The following is a 25,978-nucleotide window of genomic DNA, read 5'->3' on the forward strand; positions in this document are numbered from 1 at the left end:
AGAAATACGATGAATGGAAGAAGTCATATTACTTATCTTTCAAGTAAGCTACGCCACAAAATGACCAAGAGAAGTTTAATATTTTAGATGATTTAGAACAGCGTTTCTCAATCTTTTTTTTTTTTTATCTATGGACTCCTTTGATTACCCAAATTTTCCCAGATTTTTTAATTTATGAGATAATATAATTTGTTGATCGTAATCAAAATTCAGAGTTGCACCAATACACCAAAATTGAAAGCAATCTGAGCAAAATTAAAGGAAGAGGGGGGGGGGGTTCATTTTGTGAATGAAACTAACTAGATCCTATTTATAAGTTGCAAGGAGAAATCTCTCAAATTGACAACTCTCTTACCCTCTTTGTCACCATGAATGTATATCTATTTCTCTCTCTCTCTGTATATTATCTCTCATGCATTTTCATTTTGTTTAAAACTTTGTCTCCTAATATTTATTTCCATTTTATCACAACTATCACGTTCAGAGTTTTTCTTTTATTTTACGCTTTTTTCCATGGTAAACTTTTTCCCGCTCTCTCTATATATACTACCATACACTTGCTTTAAAAACACATAGCTCACACTGTGTGTGTGTGTGTGCATGCATGTGGGTACAGAATTTCATTTGGGCAACAGGGTGATTTTAAAAAAATGGTACGTAAAAAGTAATTTATTTTAATAGCATACTTTTCTGTTAAAAAATGTATTTTTCTTTCACAAACACGCACACGCGTTCGCTTGATGCGGGGGGTGGGGGATTAAAAATTTAAATTACAAAATTCTTGTTGTTGCTTACATCCCAGCAACAGACCACCTACCACATCATCACTCCGTAAAATATGTTTATGGGGAGAAAGATATTAAAAAGACATTAGTGGCTGTGTGATAAGTAGCTTGCTTACGAACCATATGGTTCTGGGTTCATTCCCATTGCGTGGCACCTTGGGCAAGTGTCTTCTACTATAGCCTCGGGCCGACCAAAGCCTTGTGAGTGGATTTGGTAGACGGAAATTGAAAGAAGCCTGTCGTATATATATATATATATATATATATATATATATATGTATGTGTTTGTCCCCCGATGCTGGCGTGTTTACGTCCCCATAACTTAGCGGTTCGGCAAAAGAGACCGATAGAATAAGTACTAGGCTTACAAAGTATAAGTCCTGGGGTCGTTTTGCTCGACTAAAGGCGGTGCTCCAGCATGGCCGCAGTCAAATGACTGAAAGAAGTAAAAGAGTAAAAGAAAAAGAGTACATGCTATAATGGCAAAGAAACGAGGAAGGTACCAGGTGATCGTGGGATGTACCAGAAACAGCTAAATCTCCTTTAAATCACACCCCGTTTCGACTGGAACTTATTTTGAAATTACAAATTGCAAATTCCAGTTGTTGTATCATGAAACCATGATTAAAAATGATTTCGAAAAAAAAAAAAAAAAAAAAAGCTGAAGTTTTAGAATTTACGGGGGAGCGAGGTTAATGAAAAAAAAATTTTTTAATACACTATTGTTTTTAAATTGTTTCATTTTATGTTTGAAGATAAAGGAAGTAGGGATTATAGTGATAATCGCCGATTTCGAAAAAAAACTTAAAATTTAAGAAATTGAGGTGGGGGGAAATAAAAATTTTGAAAATGTGATTTTTGGCCCAAATCGGGCATAACTACTGATTTCTGCCCCACCGACTTTGGATAATGCAGAAAAATGGGTAATTTTTCAGATTAACACCCGCACGATTTTCACTAGGGTGTTAGGGTGAGGGTTAGGGTTACGGTTAGGGTTTAGGGTTACGGTTAGGGTTTTAGGGAATTCCGTCCCTAACCCTAACCGTAACCCTAACCCTAAAAATAACCCTGACCCTAAAACCCTAACACCCTAGTGAAGATCGTGCGGGTGTTAATCTGAAAATTTACCGAAAAATGGATATTTTTTAATGGAATTTTTTTACGAATATGTGTTACATCATGTAGATTCCGAATATACAAATTTATTTTGTGTGTGTGTGTGTGTGTGTGCGTATGTGTTTCGGAAAATCCACCGGAGTCCACTTCAATATGGACGACTTGTTCCGAAACACATCCGACTGGGGAGCGGTTCTCAAAAATAACCCTCAATTGTTTTCTCCCCAAATTCCTATGTCTTCGGAATCTACATAGTCCAAGGTATATTTGTAGAGAATTTCATTAAAAAAAATATCTATTATCTTGAAAGTTAAGACGAATTGAATTTTCCAAAATCCCCCCCCCCCCCTAAAACACTTCCCCCTATTTTGTATATTCGGAATCTACATGATATAAAACATATTCGTAGAAAATTTCATTAAAAAATATCAATTTTTCTAAAAGTTATAATCATCCAAAATCGATAGTGGTGGTGGGGGAGGCAGAAATCTGTAGTTATGCCCCAAATCGTATTTTCCTATATCGAAAACATAGAAATCCCCCCAAAATTTTTGAAAGAAAAAAAAAAACCCACCGAAAATGGGTGGTGTACATGTCCTTTACCTTCGCTCTTATTATATCGGTTCTTTTGCCGAACCGCTAGATTACGGGAAGGTAAACACACCAACATCGGTTGTCAAGCGAACACGGAGTACGCGTGGGAATTAACGAAAGTATGTGGAAAATCTGGACTGCGAGTGGTGGGTAAAGAATATAGACACCAGCACAATGCCGGAACACATAAGATATGTGGATATTCTAAAAAAAGCACAATGTAGACATTAAAAAAAAAAAAGGTGATTAAATAATTGTTATATATATAAAGATGACCATATATATATATATATATATATATATATATATATATATATATATATATATATATATATATATATATATAAAGATCGCCATATATATATATATATAAAGATCGCCATATATATATATATATATATAAAGATCGCCATATATATATATATATATATATATATATATATATATAAAGATCGCCATATATATATATATATATATATATATATATATATATATATATATATATATATATATATAAAGATCGCCATATATATCTATATATATATATATAAAGATCGCCATATATATCTATATATATATATATAAAGATCGCCATATATATCTATCTATATATATATATATAAAGATCGCCATATATATCTATCTATATATATATATATAAAGATCGCCATATATATCTATATATATATATATATAAAGATCGCCATATATATCTATATATATATATATATAAAGATCGCCATATATATCTATATATATATATAAAGATCGCTATATATATATATATATATATATATATATATATATATATATATATATATATATATATATATATATATATATATATAAAGATCGCTATATATATATATATATATATAATACAAAGAATATATATACATGTATACACACATATATGTACATACTTACATCTACATGTGTATATACATGCATATCAGGGTACAGGACGTTAGAACAATAAACTACAGACAACGGAACGAACACATAGGAAAACGGAAAGCCCCTTGGAATATCCCTTCATCAGCTGTCTCTATTCTATCTAGACGTTTCAGATCGCTATATATATATATATATATATATATATATATATATATATATAAAGATCGCTATATATATATATATATATATATATATATATAAAGATCGCTATATATATATATATATATATATCTAAAGATCGCTATATATATATATATATATATATATATCTAAAGATCGCTATATATATATATATATATATATATCTAAAGATCGCTATATATATATATATATATATATATATATATATATATATATCTAAAGATCGCTATATATATCTATATATCTATATATCTAAAGATCGCTATATATATATATATATATATATATATATATCTAAAGATCGCTATATATATATATATATATATATATCTAAAGATCGCTATATATATATATATATATATATATATAATTATATGTATTTCTTCTATCTTAATGAATAAAAATTCTTCGGATAGACTAAATGGGTTAATAGAAACCAATGTAGCAAAGAACACAAAATAACTGTGGTGTAGTTCCTGTTTTTAAGGCAGGAACTCCTTGAAATTTTGGGTATTTGAGTATATTTAAAAATTTAAGGAATGGAGAAAACGCATGTTATAATTGCATACTTTATTCCTACAAAGTATGCAATTATAACATGCGTTTTCTCCATTCCTTAAATTTATATATATATATATATATATATATATATATATATAAAGATCGCCATATATATATATATATATATATATATATATATATATATATATATATATATATAAAGATCGCCATATATATATATATATATATATATATATATATATAAAGATCGCCATATATATCTATATATATATATATAAAGATCGCCATATATATCTATATATATATATATAAAGATCGCCATATATATCTATCTATATATATATATATAAAGATCGCCATATATATCTATCTATATATATATATATAAAAAGATCGCCATATATATCTATATATATATATATAAAGATCGCCATATATATCTATATATATATATATATAAAGATCGCCATATATATCTATATATATATATAAAGATCGCTATATATATATATATATATATATATATATATATATATATATATATATATATATAAAGATCGCTATATATATATATATATATATATATATATATATAAAGATCGCTATATATATATATATATATATATATATATAAAGATCGCTATATATATATATATATATATATATATATATATATATAAAGATCGCTATATATATATATATATATATATATATATATATAAAGATCGCTATATATATATATATATATATATATCTAAAGATCGCTATATATATATATATATATATATATCTAAAGATCGCTATATATATATATATATATATATATCTAAAGATCGCTATATATATATATATATATATATATATATATCTAAAGATCGCTATATATATATATATATCTATATATCTAAAGATCGCTATATATATATATATATATATATATATATATATATCTAAAGATCGCTATATATATATATATATATATATATCTAAAGATCGCTATATATATATATATATATATATAATTATATGTATTTCTTCTATCTTAATGAATAAAAATTCTTCGGATAGACTAAATGGGTTAATAGAAACCAATGTAGCAAAGAACACAAAATAACTGTGGTGTAGTTCCTGTTTTTAAGGCAGGAACTCCTTGAAATTTTGGGTATTTGAGTATATTTAAAAATTTAAGGAATGGAGAAAACGCATGTTATAATTGCATACTTTATTCCTACAAAGTATGCAATTATAACATGCGTTTTCTCCATTCCTTAAATTTATATATATATATATATATATATATATATATATAAAGATCGCCATATATATATATATATATATATATATAAAGATCGCCATATATATATATATATATATATATATATATATAAAGATCGCCATATATATATATATATATATATATATATATATATAAAGATCGCCATATATATATATATATATATATATATATATATATATAAATAAAGATCGCCATATATATATATATATATATATATATATATATACACGATAGCCTTGGTTGGTGCGAGGCTATAGCAGAAGACACTTGCCAAGGCACTACGCAGTGGGAGTGAACCCAGAACCATGTGGTTTGGAAGCAAGCTTCTTAACACACAACCTATAGTGCCATTTAAATTGAAATTGTATGACATACAACAACCACTATTCCGAACTCAATGTGAATCGTAACAGACAAGAGAACTGCGAAAAACGTCGACTCTCGATTTTCGTTTACACGCATACGTGCGCGCCCACACAGAACTGTCAATCTACTGAATTTTTTCTCGAACAGACTATTGTAGTTTAAACACACACATACATTCCGAATAAAACGAATAATTTTACCTGAGTTAGGACAATAGCAGTAATTGCTAGTCCAATCGAAACAATGAGACCCAAAATAACGCAAATATATCGATGCCACCGGCGTTTACGTTTCCCTGGTTGTTCCGGGTCGAGTACGGTTGTTTCCTGGGCAATCAAAGCATTAATTTCTTTATCGTCATCAGTTGTTTCATACTTCTTCTTTGGAGGCATATCTAACGAAGTCAGTGATGTAAGGCGGCAAGCTGTCTTTGTGTTCTGAGTTCAAATTCCGCCGAAGTCGACTTTGCCTTTCATCCTTTCGGGTCGATAAATTAAGTACCAGTTGCATACTGGGTCGATCTAATCGACTGGCCTCCTCCCCCAAAATTTCGGACTTTGTGCCTAGAGTAGAAAATAATATATTCGGTGTTGTTTTATTACTAGGTTAGTACAGAACAAGCAGTTGTATGATTTGACCAACCATGAACATCCCGTCCGATTATATATCAATAACTACATTATCCACTTTAGAATGTTATTTAAGAGATTTGACTGATGTTTCTGGCAGATTGAGCGACCACATAAAGGTTATAAACATGTATGTTTGTATGTATGTGTGTGTGCATGTTGGCAGACTTTCAGAATAGCTGTTACGTATAAACCGGTTCTTCTTCTTCTTCTTTTTAGTGTTTTCCCCACATATGATGGTAATTCACATTTCACTCACATATTAATGAAAGCGAATCAAATAAGAATACTGGACATAAAATATATTGGCGCTAATTAGCTGTATTCTCTCTACTAAAGGTACAAGCTCTGAAATTTTGGGTAGCGGGTATTAGTCGAATATAGTGACCCTAGTGATCAATTTGTATTTATTTTATCGACCCTTATATGATGAAAAGCAAAGTCGACCTCGGCGGAATTTGGACTCAGAACGTAATGTTGGAAGAAATGCCAATGATCATTTTGTGTATTCTATTGTTCGACCTGTTGCATCATTTAAGTTTCATTCTTCTGGGAGTCAGTAAAACGTAGTTATCAAATAATGAGATCACTAGCGTAGCTAGGGGATAGATTGTAGGGGCGGCACTTTTGGGTCTGCTGTAGGCAATGTGTGTTTTTTGTGGGTTCCGGCAAATCCCTACCTTCAAAATATTCAGACGGGCTCTATCTACGAAGCCTTTCTGTAGAGGAAGGCGAATTCAGTCTTCGCTGCTGCACTCGCATAAGATTATAGGTTACGGCGACCCAGAGATCCTTACTAATAATACAGAAGGGTTTCCAACATTGCGATAGCTTTAGATAGCATCAAGAAAGGAGCCTGCAATACTTTAAAGTAGTTTCTGTGCTGGGCAGATCACAATATCATAGCTAAGGGGAGAGGACGGCACTAGCGTAGGTAGAGTGTGTGCCGCCTGGGACGGCCCTTCCGTTTGCCGTTCACTGATCCCACGGGCGGACCGCTCCTACTACCCCCCCCCCAGCTACACTAGTGCTTGACACTGCTGTATTAGTCTGTTTCTACTGTGGTGGACCCGGAGTGGGGCAAACGCAAGGGCTGCCCCAGCGGCACATACCCTAGTTACGCTACTGACAAAACGTGTTATATTTGGTTCACCTCATCGTTTCTCTCTACCTTTTTGGTAAACTTGTCGAATCTGCTCATAAACAATGCCCTCCTATACAAATCGGAATGGACTACATAGAAACTACATGCTGGACACTACGAAAGTGTACAAAAATTCTAAAGTATGGTGTTTTATTGCTTATAATTAAGCCAATTAAGTAATTTTGATTGGTTTAGCAATCACAAGTTCCTTCGTTGGCTCATAAAACATGATATATGCACTATACTCGTGGAATCACCGAATGTCAACAATTCTAATATATCCTGTTTTATGTGCGTAAAAATATTTCGTTCTCTTTCCGGTCCACATTTTTTAAAAACAAAATTCACTCCCGTCTATTGAAAAGTTCATTGACTTATGCCTACATTTTATTCATTCTTCTTAAAGAATACACTAAATAATTATTTCTGATATTTTTTATACGCTAAACATATGAAAATATTATCAATAAAGGCACCTTCTTAGTATTTTAATAAAGTATTGATCATGATCCGTCAAACCAATTCCTACTTTTTGATGTTACCTAAAAGTCGCGCGAAAACTAAAAAAAAAAATGTCCGTGTCTGATTAGATTCAAAGTTTAGTTTTAGCATAATATGGATACAAGTGACAGAAAAAGACTTGAGAGTAAGACGAATTATTTTATATTTGCGATGCATCTACTTACAGTGGTCTATCTATTGAGTAACTATCTTCTATACAAGTATATATCTATATATAACAACAATAACATTGTCCTTCATAGGAATGCCACGTTCTGTTGTTCATATAAACATTATATATATATTTATATATATATATATATATATATATATATATATATATATATATATATATATATATATATATATCTTTTTCAGAAATACGATACATTGACGATATATATGTGAGTCTGTGTATAGATAGATAGATAGATATACACTTCTGCTCTATAACTTAGTGTGCTTCGCTTTTGGATTTATGATTTACTGATTTATGATTTATCCTATACAAGTATATATATATATATATATATATATATAAACAGATCATTTGTTCGTATATTTTCTGACGCACTGAGAGAGAACCATTTATATATCTACATTTATTAGGTGTCAATTATGTTCGTGTTATATATGTGCGAGTGTATGTGTATATTGGCATAACTACAGATTGGTGTCTCACTCGAACTGTTCTTCATAAATAACTTTTTGAAAAGCCCTTCAAATTTTTATTGTGTACAGAGATACCTTTTGGAAGGTGTAGATTGCAATTATGGGCATACCTGCACGATTGTGTCTCTTTCCAACTTTGTTTCCTCATAACTTTCAGAAAAGTTAGTACTTTTTTTTTCTAAAATTTTCGGTGAACATCGGAAATGTTAAAAAAAAGATGCTCCAGATTATTTCCAAGGGCAGTGTGGAAAAAAATCTGAAAAAGCTCTGTCAAAACGGAGAAATTCCAACTTGTTAGTGATTCCTAACTCCGACTTCCGGCAAGTTTTATACAAATACCTTTTCTGTAAGGTATGTGTATAAAATGGTGTAAGTTACAATTATATTGAAGTTTAATTTGACAAAAAAAAAAAAAAAAAAAAAAAGAATTATCGCACAAATATTGACACACCACATGTATATCAACAACATATTGACACCACATGTATATCAACAACATATTGACACCATATGTATATCAACAAATTGGAACTTGAAACTTTGAGACGAAATATGTATTCTGTATCAGTTACGTACGTGTGTGCACCTACCCACCCATTTTTTTCTCTTTCACATTTAATTCTGATGTAAATTGTAATCAAAGATAAAAATTATGAGAAAACAAAATCAGTGGAGAGTGGGCACCAAACTGTATTTATATCTTGTATTACTATTGTATTATTTTTTTTTGAAAGTTAACGTTGGTTATATTCAAACTTTCCATAATTTGAATAAGTTTTTCTTATTCAGGAAAAATTTTCGTTATTTTTGGTTGCATTTTGGGGTACTACTAAAGCAGCGCGTCCGCGATAGCTAGTCGCGAGTGGTCGATCCTAACCCTAACCCTGTTCCTAACCCTAACCCTAAACACGTATTCATTTGCACACGCGGGTTAGGGATAGAGTTAGGGACAGGGATAGGATCGACCACTCAAGACTAGCTAGCGCGTTCGGGTCCGCGCTGCTTTAGTAGTACTCATTTTGGTTATTTTTGGCTGCTCACCTCTGTATGGACTGCGGGTAATTTTAAATGCAGGAAAGGTGGTTTAAAAACAAAATTTCACCCGTCGTATTATTTTTAGCTTTTTGGTATTTCCGTACTTATGTCCTACAAACTCTTTCTTGCACGATAAAACTTTAAAAAAATTTCATTGTCTCAACCCACCCCCATTATCTTCTTTTTAAGTTTGTCCTAAATTACCCCATTTTGTTTATCCGAATGACACCTTAATTTTATTTGTCCTTAATTAATTATATACCTCCATCCTTTAAAGTTTATCGTAAATAATTATTTTGTTTATCAGAAAAATACCCAATTTATGACTTCCAAATGATCGCTTGGTTGTATCGTTAGTGAAGCTGCTTGCTTGTTTGCAACCAATATTTGCTTCCTGTAATTTACCATCGTTGCTTTATGATATCAAACAGTAATTCCACCGCGACGGAATTCCCCAAAGATAATTGCCTCCACCGTCTGTAAGGAAAAATATGACTCATATGGGGAAATAATTGCATTTAGTGGAAAGTTTCAAGTGCTTGAAAAAGAAACCTTTATAGGAAGTCGCCTGACATGCAAGAAATAGCAGTCACATCTCAATCAAATAACATCCCGCCATCTTAAACTGAAGGAATAATAAACTGCATAATGTAGTCGGGGATGGACACTGTGTCTGAATAAAAAAAGTACGATCATAGTTCTGTTTGGTGGAATCTGACCTGGCTAAGCAGCAACATTGAGTCTCATTGAATATAGAGCCGCACAACACAGAATGAAACATAATCGCGTTCGTTCAACCTGCTTCAAATAACGACCAAATCGTCCTCACATTACACATTACTCATCATCATCATCATCATCGTTTAACGTCCGCTTTCCATGCTAGCATGGGTTGGACGATTTGACTGAGGACTGGTGGACCAGGAGGCGATTTGGCAGAGTCTGATTTGACAGAGTTTCTACAGCTGGATGCCCTTCCTAACGCCAACCACTCTGAGAGTGTAGTGGGTGCTTTTACGTGCCACCGGCACAAAGGCCAGTCAGGCGCTACTGACTTAAACAAAAGGAATATATATCAAATGCAAAGACGAGATGGTCACACTGGAACGCCTTTGATCAGTGTTCTGTTGGATTAGTTTGATCTGGGGCTTACCATAAATAACGAAATGAAATGACAATTAACGAGACTGTCTGTAAAACAGTCCCTGTAATTCTGTCATTGTCGATAATTTTGTGTCCTGCAGATGAGCATCTTATGGCATGTATGTTAGGTGTTTATCTTTCAGACTAAGTCATTCCCTGCTCAAGCAGATCTTTGGTTAAACTGGTTTCAACTGTGGTTGTGGATATCTTACCCTTTGATATAGTGCACCTAGGTCTACTGGTCTTGAAGCATGCTGGAGGGGTATGAGCACAGCTCCCTTTATCTTGAACCAATCAATAGGAAAACAAATAAAACAAAAAATATTTAGGTCATAAAAATTTAGAAACCTTGAAACAGTATCATCATCATCATCGTCGTTGTTTAACGTCCGCTTTCCATGCTAGCATGGGTTGGACGGTTTGACTGAGAACTGGCAAGATTTCTACAGCTGGATGCTCTTCCTAACGCCAACCACCCATAAGAGTGTTGTGAGTTCTTTTTACACACCACTGGCATCAGTAACGCTTGAATGGTGCTTTTTATGTTCCACCATTATAGGTGCCAGTCAGGCAGCACTGGCATCGGCCACAACTATGATTTCACTTGGTTCAACAGGTCTTCACAAGCACAACATATTGTCCCAACAATTGAAGGGTACTTTAAAAACAACATGAAATATTTCATTTATAACTGTTAAAGCTATGAGTAGTAGCATGTAAATATTGGGTTAAAAATCCTTTTGGGCAGAAAAAATTAGTGAATGCTGTTTTCATTTTAAGCATGGCAGAATATGGTTTGCAGGAGAATTGGCTGCTATTTCTTGCTACTTAAGCAATCACATTGAGGTTTCCTCATTGGCTCAATGTATAGTAATGGTTTCAAATTTTGGCATAAGGTTAGCAGTCTCAGTGCTGTGGATCTGTTGATTACACAGACTCCAGTACTCAACTGGTACTTAATCGACTCCGAAAGGATGAAAGGCAAACTCAACCTTGGTGGAATTTGAACTCAGAACATAAAGACAGATGACATGCCATGAAGCATTTTGTCTGGTATGCTAATGATTCTGCCAGCTTGATCTCTTTCTCAACTTCAGACCTAATCTCTACTAAACCATAACTTTTCAATCCCTGTCAGTTCCTCCAAATACTGCTTCATTGCCACCCCCTTCCGCTCCACAACTCCTGCTACACTCTCCCCCCCCACTCTTTGGTACATCAAGTCAGCTGATTAGTTAAAAGTTGCTTGTCTTATGCCAGTTAGCCCCTGGCTATATATGTAGTTCACTGCAAACCCATCAAAAACGGTTGGTGTTGTAGGGTGATTGAAACTATCCTTAATGGGGTTAACTTATTGTTGTGAAGTTATTCAGCCAAAAAAAAAAAGTCTTACAATACTTAGAGTTTCCCCACTACATCTTCAATAAAGAATATAGGATGGCATTTCCCAGCAATGTAACCCCTGTAAAATTCTTACCTGAATCATGAAAGGAAAAATTGTGATCCTGCTGCACTCCGCTTCACCAAACTGCAGACAATCCTTCTAATTCCTTACTAAAAGGATTTCTGTCAGCTTTGCAGAATCCTCTTTTGATCTTCTCCATAACAATGATGGTTCTATGAATAGTACCCCAGCAGAGAAAGCCTCTATCTTTGCTGCTTTCTTTGCAGCTAGTGCCACTCGGCATGCCCTTAGCAAATCTCCAAATCTATTCAGGTCCACTAATTTGCGTATACATCACTAAGTGTAAAAGTACCTTTGGTTGCTTCAAACCAGCCATGCTATTGGCATCTGACAATATCCTACTCATTATCCTCACACACACTGTCCACTCTGCAATGAAAATGAAGAACTTGGTGGCTGCTTTGCAAGCATTATTCAACTCAGTTGATAAGTTACTATTGTATGTGGGACAAACACAGACATAAAAACATATATGTTGAGCTTTCACGCAGTTTGTGTCTACCAAATTCAGTCAAAGGCATTGGTTGACCCAGGGTTATAGTAAAAGTACTTATCCAAGGTGCATGTTGTGGGACTGAACTTGACATCATGTGGTCGCAAAGCAAGCTTCTTAACCACAGAGACATACCCGTGTGTAGCTTCTTAATCACACCATATACACATTGAATAATACTACCTTTATATTCTTTCTTCCTAGAAAAGAAACACTTGACTAGTATCAAGCAATTTTATGGGATTACTGTCACCCATATTGATTGAGAGGTTCCTGTGGAGCTGCTGTTTCATACTGAGGCATGTCATAGCTTCTTTACAAAACTGTAGTGGCATGAGTTGAATGGCTTGATGGGAACTGGCAAGGCCAGGGGCTGCACCAGGTTCCATAGTCTGTTTTGGTTTGATTTCTATGGCTGGATGCCCTTCCAATCACTCCATAGAGTATACTGGGTGCTTTTCATGTGGCACCAACTCCCACACCAAAGCTAATGTAGCATCAACTCTCTCTGGTTTTGAACAAGAGATAGTTGATGTGAATGAAATTGTCTACAGTGGATTGTTAATTATAAGTTTGTTAAGTGTTAAGCTAGAGGAACAGTTCATGCTGAATTAGTATCCAATTATGTTTCAACCGGGTAATTATGCAATTTACAGTTAACTCGAAACGGAAATTATCAATTATTGCACAACATTTAATCATCACTTCCACTTCATCAGACAACGACTTAGTTTAGTATAGTTCTCTCAAATGATTCCATTGAAACATTTTTTCCTACAAGAATGAGATGGTCAACAATTGTTGCTCAGTTTCCTTTTGTTTATTGAAGTCTTTGCCATTTCTGTATTAGAACTTGGCTGTACTGTGATCTAAGAGTTGGTACTTTCTCTGAAGGCACCATTACTAGAATTCTAGCCAGGCCTGAAAAGGACACTTTAGGCACAGTTCTTAGACAATCAAATATATTATCTTATTTTTAAGAACAACTGATTCCATTAGTGAATGCTCTTTTCATTTTAAGCATGGCAGAATACGGTTTGCAGAATTGGCTGCTATTTCTTGCTACTTAAGCAATCACATAGAGGTTCTCTCATTGGCTCAGTGTATAATAATGGTTTCAAATTTTGGCATAAGGCTAGCAGTCTTAAGGTTGTGGATCTGTCGATTACACAGACTCCAGTACTAAACTAGTACTTTACTTAATCGACTCCGAAAGGATGAAAGGCAAACTCAACCTTGGTGGAATTTGAACTCAGAACACAAAGACAGATGACAATGATTCTGCCAGCTTGATCTCTTTCTCAACTTCAGACCTAATCTCTACTGAACTATAACTTTTCAATCCCTGTCAGTTCCTCCAAATACTGCTTCATTGCAAGCCCCCCAGCAAACTTAGATATAGAAATATCTATATTGAATCTAGGTATCTTTGTTTCAGATCCCTAAATTTTAACTTGTCTTAGTTATTTAATCTTTCTTTAGATTTTCCTCATTTTTTTTTTGTCAATACCACACTGTAGAATAGATGTTTTTAAGTTTGATGATTTCATTGATGCTACATAATTTAAAGCATAAGACCAGCAATTTTATGAAGATGGGGTTAGTATTTGACTGGTACCTTATTTTATCGATTCCCAAAGGATGAATGCCAAAATTGATGTTAGTGGGATTTGAACCCAGAACATTTCAAATCCTGCTGAAGTCAACTTTTTCCTTAACCAGTTTGAACTTTGTGCTATCTTATATGCAGTTTGGAGTTAAACTGTATTAGCCATGCATCTGAAGGGTGTAGTTAATCAGATCAACCCAGTACTTAATTTTAAGTCTGGTGCTTATTTTATCAGTTTCTTTCTGCCAAACTTCTAAGTTATGTGGATATAAACAAACAAATATCGGTTCTTAAATGGTGCTGGTGGAGCAAAACACTAAATTTGCACTCCCCACCACACACATGTATGCAGATGCAGATATGACAAGCTTCTACACAATTTCCATTTTCTAAACTTACTCATAAGACATCAGTTAGCCTTTTTTTAACTGGCATTCCATTAGTTATGACACTGGAGAATTTTCCAGCTGATCCAATCAACACAACAGCCTGCTCATGAAATTAATGTGCAAGTGGCTGAGCACTCCACAGACATGCATAACTTTAATATTTTCTTTCAGGGAGATTCAGCATGACTCAGAATGTGAGAAGACTGGGTCTTTGAAATTCATATTTACCATCTGAGTATTGCTCTAGAGCAACATGAAATAAAGTTTCTTGTGCTTAAGGACATAAAACACTACCAGGTATTAAGCTCAAGACATTGTGGTTGTGAACTAAATACCCTTAACTATTAAGCCATGTACCTTCACTTGGTTAGCTTAGGGCTATAAGTAGAAAACACCTGGTGTGCTGCTTGGTTGGACTCGACCCAACACTACTTGGTTTCAGGTTGCTACTGCTTAACTACACAGCCATGCTTGTGTCTATCATCATCATTATTATCATCAACATTTGTCTGTTTTCCATGCTGGCATGAGTTGAATGGCTTGATGGGAACTGACAAGGCCAGGGGCTGCACCAGGTTCCATAGTCTGTTTTGGTTTGATTTCTATGGTTGGATGCCCTTCCAACCACTCCATAGAGTATACTGGGTGCTTTTCATGTGGCACCAACTCCCACACCAAAGCTTTTTACATGGAACCTTAAGTTGTAGGATCTCAATTCTGTTGTGGTGGGTGGTCTTCTAGAGCAGGGGTTTTCAAACTTTTTGACTTGCGGACCCCTTTATATTTCAGGTTTTACCTTATAAACGCTTATGAAATTTATACATAAATATTTGCTTAAAATAACATATATTTTTATATTTATTTATTTAACAGTATTTAACAAATAGGTTTATTGTCAATTAAAAGATTTCGATTAAAAAACATATAAAATCAAATTGCCCATAAAAAGTATTTGCTGTCTACGGACCCCCTGTCTTGTCCTTGCGGACCACAGTTTGAAAACCCCTGTTCTAGAGTACAGCAATGCACCATATATCTCCATCCGCTGTCATCTCCTTTGTAAGATTCAGCGTTTTTGAGACTGGCCTTCAATACTCCATCTGCTTCAGCATTTTGAGATTGGTCTTCATAAGCAGGCATAACTGTGTGTTTAAGAAGTTTTTTTTTTTCCAAATCATATCTTCAAATTTCTAATTTTCATAAAATGTTCATTTTCAATTTCATCTCCAGAGTTACAAAAAGAAAAAAAAGATGCTGAACGAAGGAACAAGTTCACAGAAGTGTCCGAGTTATGTAATGGAATTGGTGAGATTCTCCGAAAATATGGTCAGTGTTGTCTCATCTAGATTTTCTGTGATAATCATTCAATCAGTTTGTAACATTCTCTTTGAATATATGAGTGTCTGTGTGTTTTTGTGTATAACTGTACCCATATATAAACATCTGTGTGTATGGGGGTATGTGTATATGTGCAGTTGTTTAAGAAGCTTTTTATAGTGGTATACTTATTTACAAACACCAACCTTTGAATTGTGAAGTAGAGGATATGTAATTAATCACATACTCACAAACATTAAATACACACATATATCACAGTCATTTTAATATCCTGTTTGACAGAAGCTAGCATACGTCTGACAGGAGCTGGCAAATCAGAAGACTGCACCAAGCTCTTTGTCTGCTTTGTCATGGTTTCTATGGTTGGATGTCCTTCCAAGTGCCAACCACTTTCCAGTGTGTACTGGGTGCTTTTTCACATGGAACCTGTAGCAGTGAGGGCACCAAATACTAGACAAGTCCTCCTTTGACTGAAGGAGGTGGTTTTGTGCCAGGTGATGAGAGTATGCATAGAAAGACAGGGGATGATGGCGAACCCTGCTGTACTCTTTCACCACAATTTTCTCTCACTCTTTCTTCCTGTTTCTGTTGTACCTGTATTTCAAAGGGCCAGCCTTGTCACACTCTGTGTCACGCTGAATTTCCCTAAGGGTACACGTGTCTGTGGAGTGCTCAGCCACTTGCACGTTAATTTCACGAGCAGGCTGTTCCGTTGATCGGATCAACTGGAACCCTCGTCGTCGTAACCGACGGAGTGCCACTAATATATATATATATATGTAAATATGTAAATATATTTACTTATGTGTACATGCGAGTGTATTAACACGTGTGTGTGTCAAGCTTTGCATGAATGTGCGTATCTTTCTTTACATACGAATCTATGCATATATTTATCTATGCTATGCATGTATATTTATGTATATATACACGTGAATACCTGCGGATACGAGTTCCTATACATAAATATGTATATATTCGTCCATACATGTGTGTATGTGCATGTATCTAATTGTATGTATATGCCCATATACTTGCATGTGCATGTGTGAACGTGTATGTATATGTGCGTATATATCTATATCTATATATATATATATATCTCTGTGTAAATATATGCGTCTAAGCATGAACACAAAAAAAATTTTCGTCTATGTATTATCTTCCTTTCATCTTCTACTTCCTTTTCTTTCTCTTAACAGTTACAACAGCAGAAGCTAATTACGTCATTTTCTCTAAACTAGAATGTATACTTTCCACAGTTCTATATTTAAGAGATGAGGAATTATGTACATTATTTACATTTGACAGATGTTTGTCCTCATCTTGTTTGTTGTTAACACAACATTTCGGCTGATATACCCTCCAGCCTTCATCAGGTGTCTTAGGGAAATTTAGAACCTGGGTTCTTATTCCTAAGGTATTTTTAATTATTATTATTATTAGTAGTATTATTATATGCCACGGGCATATGGCGTAGTGGTTAAGAGCATAGGCTACTAACCCCAAGATTCTGATTTCGATTCCAGGCAGTGACATGAATAATAATAATAATAATAATAATAATAATCGAAAAATACCTTAGGAATGAGAACCCAGTTTCGAAATTTCCCCAAGACACCTGATGAAGGCTGGAGGGTATATCAGCCGAAATGTTGTGTTAACAACAAACAAGATGAGGACAAATATCTGTCAAATGTAAATTATGTATACTTTCCATGTTCAAATTTAAATCTTTTGTGTTTCAATAAGTTTTCTCTGGTTTTACTCTGATTGATTGGCATATAGTGGTACATAAGCGGACTCAAGAAATCTCTAGTGAGGCTTTTTCTTGATGAGATCCAGAATGGGTTGAAACATGTGTTGTACCCAATAAAGACTATTACACATTCCATCTTCTATTTTATAAATACTGTTTTATATATATATATATATATATATATATTCTTTTATTCTTTTATTCTTTTATTTGTTTCAGTCATTTGACTGCGGTCTGCCTTTAGTCGAACAAATCGACCCCAGGACTTATTCTTTGTAAGCCTAGTACTTATTCTATCGACTTCTTTTGCTGAACTGCTGAGTTATGGGGACGTAAACACACCAGCATTGGTTGTCAAGCGATGGTGGTGGACAAACACAGACACACAAGCATTTACATATACATATGTGAGTGGATTTGATAGACAGAAGCTGAAAGGCTGCAAGCTGGCAGAAACGTTAGGACGCCGGGCGAAATGCTTAGCGGTATTTCGTCTGCCGCTACGTTCTGAGTTCAAATTCCGCCGAGGTCGACTTTGCCTTTCATCCTTTCGGGGTCGATTAAATAAGTACCAGTTACGCACTGGGGTCGATATAATCGACTTAATCCCTTTGTCTGTCCTTGTTTGCCCCCTCTGTGTGTAGCCCCCTGGGGGCAGTAAAGAAATAAGAAACTGAAAGAGGCCCGTCGTATATAAATGTATATATATATATATATATATCATCATCATCATCATTATCGTTTAACGTCCACTTTCCATGCTAGCATGGGTTGGACGATTTGACTGAGGACTGGTGCAACCGGATGGCTACACCAGGCTCCAATCTAATTTGGCAGAGTTTCTACAGCTGGATGCCCTTCCTAACGCCAACCACTCAGAGAGTGTAGTGGGTGCTTTTACGTGTCACCCGCACGAAAACGGCCACGCTCGAAATGGTGTCTTTTATGTGCCACCCGCACAAGAGCCAGTCCAGGGGCACTGGCAACGATCTCGCTCGAAAACCCTACAAGGCCAGTCAGGCGGTACTGGCAACGGTCACGCTCAGGATGGTACATCTTATGTACCACCCGCACAAGAGCCAGTCCAGGGGCACTGGCAACGATCTCACTTGGCTTGCCGGGTCTTCTCACGCACAGCACATTTCCAAAGTTCTCGGTCAGTAGTCATCGCCTCGGTGAGGCCCAATGTTCGAAGTTCTTGCCTCACCACCTCAGCCCAGGTCTTCCTGGGCCTACCTCTTCCACGGGTTCCCTCAACTGTTAGGGAGTGGCACTTTTTCACGCAGCTATCCTCATTCATTCTCACCACATGTCCAAACCAGCGCAATCGTCTCTCTTGCACACCACTACTGACGCTTCTTATGTTCAGCTTTTCTCTCAAGATACTTACACTCTGACGCGTATGCACATTTACATTACACATCCAGCGGAGCATACTGGCTTCATTCCTTGCGAGCTTACGAATGTCCTCAGCAGTCACAGCCCATGTTTCACTGCCATGTAGCATGGTTGTTCGTACACATGCGTCATACAGTCTGCCTTTTACCCTGAGTGAGAGTCCTTTTGTCGCCAGCAGAGGTAAGAGCTCTCTAAATTTGGCCCAGGCTATTCTTATTCTAGCAGTTACACTTTCAGCGCACCCACCCCCACTACTAACTTGGTCACCCAGATAGCGGAAGCTATCAACTACCTCTAGTTTTTCTCCCTGGAATGAGATAGAAGTTGTTCCTTGTTTGTTTACAGTGTTTATTGCACCTGAACATCTGCCACATACAAAGACTAACTTTGTAGTTAATCTGCCTTTGATATTGCTGCACCTCTTATGTGTCCATAGCTTGCACTGGGTACATCTTATAGAGTTACTACCTACTCCTTTACTGCATACTGAGCAGGGCCATCTACCTGAAGGGGTTTGTGTTTTATCTACCTTCCTACTTATTAGGATTTTGGTTTTTGCTAGGTTGACTCTAAGGCCCTTCGATTCTAGTCCTTGCTTCCACACCTTAAACTTCTCCTCTAGTTCTGATAGTATATATATATATATATATGCACCTATTTGTCTGTTTGTACCCCTACCATCACTTGGTGTATTTACATCCTTGTAACTTAGCAGTTCGGCAAAGAGGCCAATAGAATAGGTACTAGGCTTAGAATGAATAAGTCCTGCGGTCGATTTGTTTGACTAAAAGCGATGTTCCAGCATGACCGCAGTCAAATGATTCAAACAAGTTATAAGATAAAAGTATATATATTTATATGTATGTGTGTTTAATATATATGCATATACTTATATATATAAATATATATACACATATAGGTTTCTTCAAAGAAGCTATTGAGGAATATAACCAAGACCTGTCCATCTGTGAGACATATAACGACTCCTTAGGTGCAGCTATTGCATGTCGCATGCTCAGTGAATGCTACTGTGATCTGGGTGACTTCAACAAAGCAGTTCAACTTCAGAAACGTTATCTGTCACTGGCACGTAGCATGAAGAACACCGTTGAAGAACAAAGAGCTTGGGCCACAATTGGACGGACTTACCTCTTTCAGGCTGAAACAGATGAAGGGCAGACAGCGTATTCCAAAGCCGAAGATGCATTTATACATGCTCTGGAACTCTGTGAAAGCATGAAAAAGGATCTCAGCCATAAGGAGTACATGACGATGAAGGCACGGCTCTTCCTGAATATGGGTAAGTCTTTTCTGTGTTTGTACTTTTGTTGTTGTTGTTTACTATGTGATTCCATCTTTGTTTAGAAATCGTCTACTTTATCATCATCATCATCGTCATTGAACATCTGTTTTCCATGCTGGCAGAGGTTGGATGGTTTGACAGGAGCTGTTCTGTCACGGTTTCTACAGCTGGATGCCCTTCCTAATGCCAATCATCTTATTGTGTACTGGACACTTTTTATGTGACGCCAGCATTGGTGCTTTTTATGTGACGCCAGCTTGGGTGCTTATGTGGTGTCAGTACAGGTGCTTCTTACATGGTGCCAGGAGTATATCATATATAGAGTCTTTTTTATGAGGGTGGTAGCATATAATTTAAGGGAGATTTGGCTGCTATTTCTTGCTGGTCACACAACCACGCAGAAGTTTTCCAGTTATTGTATGACCTTATGTCTACCCAACTCCAGCAGATATAACATCCAGATATAATGTATCTGGGTCTGTATTCTCAAATGAATCCTTTTTTTTCTCAAGATGGTAGGTATGATTTGAAAGATCTCTTTCCAAGGGCTTTACTGAAAGTTATGCAAAAATGAGCATTTTTTTTTTTTTTATTAACTGGCTTAGGTCATTCAAATTTCACATTTTGTTAAAGCAACTCTTCTTGGATAGAAACGGTATTATTCAACAAAGAACTATAGAGGTCAGTCATTGGCAAGTATTGAACTTGGTACTACAAACTATGGAAGCACTCACCAATTCCACAGTGCTTCTTCTGCTTACTGAGCTGATCTTAAAAACATCCAAACAGGTGCATTATTTACATTATTTACATTTGACGGATATTTGTCCTCATCTTGTTTGTTGTTAACACAACGTTTCGGCTGATATACCCTCCAGCCTTCGTCAGGTGTCTTGGGGAAATTTCGAACCTGGGTTCTCATTCCTAACGATGTTACTATTATTATATTATTATTATTACTATTATTAATCAGGTCGCTGCCGTGAATCGAACTCGGAATCTTGGGGTTAGTAGCTACTAGACACCTGACGAAGGCTGGAGGGTATATCAGCTGAAACGTTGTGTTAACAACAAACAAGATGAGGACAAATATCCGTCAAATGTAAATAATGTAAATAATTCCTCATCTCTTAAATATATAACTGTATTATCCAAACAGGTGGTTCTGTTAGAACTCGCCCTCCATTCCTTGGAAGGACTGGATTTTGGAGATAGAAGAAAGGAAATGAGTGAAATATATGCTGAGCTGGTGGAGTTACACCAAAACAATGAGTGTCATGAAAGATGGATTATTGAGGTGGGATGCAGAGGGTTTGCAGGTCGGTTCTCATGCCGAGTCTATAACATGCCAAGCATCACAGGGGCCATTAACTTGACTATGGAGGCAGCAGAGGTTGTCTCAGAGTGGCTGTGGATCAGGAGGTGTGCTACCATGGGTAGTATTAACTATATATCACCTGGGACTTGACCAACGGTGGCTGCGTCACTTGGGTGAGGGTGTCTGATTGTTGAAAGACTCAAAACTCCCAACAACTCCAGGAAACATCATTGATGATGTGTTCTGGTGCATTACAAGATGATGCATACAAAAATTCTGCCTTGTGGTACCTTCTTGCGGCCAGATGTACCAAGCTATTTTGAGTCTTGAACAAGGATACAAGATAACACCTGTAGTTGAACTGCTTATAAAACCTTAACCCCCTTCAGTTACTTGGCAGATATCTCTTATCAACTCAGTCTTCCACTAGTGTTCCCTTGTGTATTACTGGTTCTGTTTTGAGGGTTCTATTTCAATCCTCAAAAGATGAAATTTGAACATAGAATGAGGTGATGTGCTATATTTGCCTTTCTGATAGTCCTACCACTTCTTCCCATTCTCAGTAACATCATTTGTATATCTTGTGCCTTACAGGAGTCGTACAGACTGGCCGAAACAATTTCCAGGAATTCAAGAATTATATGGAACGGTGCATATCAATAGCTCGGTAAGTTGCCCTGTCAATTCTTGCATCATTTCATTCTTTTGTCTTTTCTTTTCTGTTCCCTTTATCTCCTCCTCCCACATCCATCCATCCATCCCCCTCCTCCTCATCATTATTGCTGCTACAATCTCTGTGATGTGATTTAAGGGAAATTTGGTTGATATTTCTAGCAAGGCAACTAACCGCATACAACTTCTGTTAACTCATCTAAAGAAGAGGTGGAAAGAAATGGTGTCAAGGATAGTAGCTTCAACAAAAACTCTAATTGTAAGATACAAGTTTATGTCTAGGAATAATAAAGTGAGTATCATTCATCATTTAACGTCCGCTTTCCATGCTAGCATGGGTTGGACGATTTGACTGAGGACTGGTGAAACCGGATGGCTACACCAGGCTCTAATCTGATTTGGCAGAGTTTCTACAGCTAGATGCCCTTCCTAACGCCAACCACTCAGAGAGTGTAGTGGGTGCTTTTACGTGTCACCCGCACGAGGGCCAGTCAGGCGGTACTGGCAACGGCCACGCTCAAAATGGTGTATTTTATGTGCCAGTATATGTATATATATATATATATATATATATATATATATAAACTCTGCCAAATCAGATTGGAGCCTAGTGTAGCCATCTGGTTCACCAGTCCTCAGTCAAAACGTCCAACCCATGCTAGCATGGAAAGCAGATGTTAAACGATGATGATGATATGTATATATATATATAAAAGTGAAGGTGCATGGCTCAGTGGTTAGAGCACCAGACTCATAATCATGAGGTAGTGAGTTTGTTGGCCAGGCTGGGCTGCGTGTTGTGTTCTTGAGCAAGACACTTTATTTCATGTTGCTCCAATTCACTCAGCTGTAGAAATGAGTTGCGGTGTCACTGATGTCAAGCTGTATCAGCCTTTCACTTGGATAACATCGGTGGCACGGAGAGGAGAGGCTTTGCCTTGGAGGGGAACTTTCAGGGTGCAATTCCATTGTCATTTATGACTGAAGCGGGTTTTACCCTTTTGGCCTTATTTATATATACAAAAATAGGTGCAGGCATGGCTGTGTGGTTGAGAAGCTTGTTTCCCAACCATATGATCTTGGTTTCAGTCTCACTTTTCTATACTGGCATGGTTTCTACAGCTGGATGCCCTTCCTAGTGTCAACCATTTTACAGTGTGTACTGGGTGCTTTTTCTCATGACACAGGCACTAGCAAGGTTGCTGAGTTAGTTGTAAAACAAAGTAAAGAAAGGAAAAGGGAAAAAGCTTTGTGTCTGAGTGGGAGTGTATTTGAGAAAGGGGGAGATGGTTTTTTTCACAGGTGTTGAAGGCTAAAGTATGATAGAGGGGCAAGCACAAGTGTTTTGCTATAGAGGAGTTTGTTGTTGTTGGCACTCCATCGCTTACGATGTTGAGGGTTCCAGTTGATCCGATCAACGGAACAGCCTGTTCGTGAAATTAACGTGCAAGTGGCTGAGCACTCCACAGACACGTGTACCCTTAACGTAGTTCTCGGGGATATTCAGCGTGACACAGAGCATGACAAGGCTGACCCTTTAAATTACAGGCACAACAGAAACAGGAAGTAAGAGTGAGAGATAGTTGTGGTGCAAGAGTACAGCAGGGTTCGCCACCATCCCCTGCCAGAGCCTCTTGGAGCTTTAGGTGTTTTTGCTCAATAAACACTCACAATGGCCGGTCTGGAAATCGAAACTGCGATCTTATGACCTTGAGTCCGCTGCCCTAACCACTGGGCCATTGCGCCTCCTATAGTGGAGACATGGCCCAATCTGCATTATGTGAGGGTGTGTGAGAGTCATTTGGAAAGGAGATAAAGATGGTGGTGACGGGGTGTCCTAGAGCTTACTCACAATGCAAAAAAAAGGTGAGTATAAAGGAGAATATAGACTGGATCAGGGAAGAAGGAGAGGGTGGGTGATTTTATTAGAATGTGGGAGGAGCTGGTTAGAGATTGAGGTAGAGGTGGATATAGTGAGTGTTGAAAGCGGGTGAAGATGTGGTTGATGGAGGGTGGGGTGAGAGGGAAAGAAGTGGTTCAGGAAGGAGGAAGTTAATAAGCAATATTGTGTGTATGTCTGTGTTTGTCCCCCCCCCCACCCACTGCTTGACAACCAGTATTGTTTTTTTTTTTTAATATTTTTCTTTTATGTCCTTGTAACTTAGCAATTCAGCAAAAGAAACAAGACATAATCTTGTAAGCTCTGTGTTAGTCAACTGGGTTAACAACTGGGCCAGTTTGCAATGTCCTAAATTCATTTTTCCAATGCAAACAAATCAGTCAGTAAAAATATAAAATTACATTTTCCTCTTTGTAAACTTTGTTTTTAACATTAAGTAAAACTTATCTGGGGATGAAACTATATCATGATTAATAGTAACCAACATTTCACTAACCTACTTACTATTCAGAAATGATCTAAATATTGCCTCAAAGTGTTATGTAGGGCTGCTCAATTCAGCCCACCAAGTGGTTAGAGTGTTGTACTGACAAACCTAAAATTGGTTTCGATTCCTGGACGAGGTAATGTATTGTGTTGAACAAACTTCGTTTCATGTTACCCAGTCCACTCTGCTGTAAATGTGTTCCAGTAATAACTGGGAAGTTAATCCTGCAATAGACCAGTATCCTGTACAATGGAGAGTGTTGTAATCTCAGTCTCTTCTGCTCTTTTATAACCTGAAGGGTTGACCAAACCCTTGAAGGTGGTGTCCCAGTATGGCTGCAGTCCAATGAGTGAAACAGGTAAAAGATCAATGGTAAAAGTTATCTGTGAAAGTTGTAATTTTTGTCAGAAAGTTTCTAAAATAACTAAAACCACAATTTTAGATTGACTGCAACACTTTAACCACTTGGCGGAGGTGAATAGTGTAGCCTTGTATAGCAATTTAGGAGAGTATTTACGTAATTTCTGAATTGTAAGTAGCTTGGTGAAATGTTGGTTGATGTTAATCTTGATATAGTTTAGCTGCCCAGATAACCTAACTGCTAAAAGGGTTATAACATGGCAGAGACAGTTATCTACTGATAACCATTGCTCCAGGCATGGCTGTGTGGTTGAGAAGCTTGCTTCCCAGCCATGTGATCTTAGGTTTACTCCCACTGCTCAACACCATGGGCTAATATCTTCTACTATAACCCTGGGTCAAGTAAAGCCTTGTCGGTGGATTTGGTAGATGGAAATTGTGTGTGTGTAGTTGAAGTTGTAGTAAAATCAATAAGAAAACTACAATGAATTTGTCAGGAGGAGTAGAAAAGATTCAATGTTTTGAACACAGATACTCTTGAAGGGTGGAGGCGCAATGGCCCAGTGGTTAGGGCAGTGGACTTGC

At 36.3% G+C, this 25,978-nt stretch overlaps 3 protein-coding genes across 11 annotated transcripts in view; 2 read left to right on the top strand and 1 right to left on the bottom strand.

Annotated features, from left to right (window-relative positions):
* The window catches only part of LOC149131089 (uncharacterized), a 13,829-nt gene extending 6,420 nt beyond the window's left edge, over nt 1-7,409 (bottom strand). Inside the window, exon 1 of the mRNA XM_089341742.1 lies at nt 5,979-7,409. Coding sequence (XP_089197868.1) covers nt 5,979-6,170 — 192 coding nt within the window. The 5' untranslated portion in view covers nt 6,171-7,409. The remainder of the gene's footprint in view (nt 1-5,978) is intronic.
* The window catches only part of LOC106881740 (unconventional myosin heavy chain 6), a 261,243-nt gene that overhangs the window by 85,235 nt on the left and 150,030 nt on the right, over nt 1-25,978 (top strand). The window lies entirely within an intron of this gene.
* The window catches only part of LOC106872470 (tonsoku-like protein), a 119,883-nt gene that overhangs the window by 342 nt on the left and 93,563 nt on the right, over nt 1-25,978 (top strand). For 2 of the 6 annotated variants that reach the window (XM_089341733.1, XM_089341731.1), the window contains exons 1-4: nt 8,064-8,197; nt 16,089-16,184; nt 20,273-20,653; nt 22,569-22,641. In XM_089341733.1, coding sequence (XP_089197859.1) covers nt 8,167-8,197; nt 16,089-16,184; nt 20,273-20,653; nt 22,569-22,641 — 581 coding nt within the window. In that variant the 5' untranslated portion in view covers nt 8,064-8,166. Of the gene's footprint in view, nt 1-7,553; nt 7,692-8,063; nt 8,198-9,166; nt 9,297-16,088; nt 16,185-20,272; nt 20,654-22,568; nt 22,642-25,978 lie in introns of those variants that run through there. The other 4 variants (XM_089341732.1, XM_089341730.1, XM_089341735.1 and 1 more) reach the window with 3 other exon arrangements.

This window comes from Octopus bimaculoides, chromosome 25 (genome assembly GCF_046866305.1).
Source record: "Octopus bimaculoides isolate indiv1 chromosome 25, ASM4686630v1, whole genome shotgun sequence".
NCBI classification, from domain to species: domain Eukaryota; kingdom Metazoa; phylum Mollusca; class Cephalopoda; order Octopoda; family Octopodidae; genus Octopus; species Octopus bimaculoides.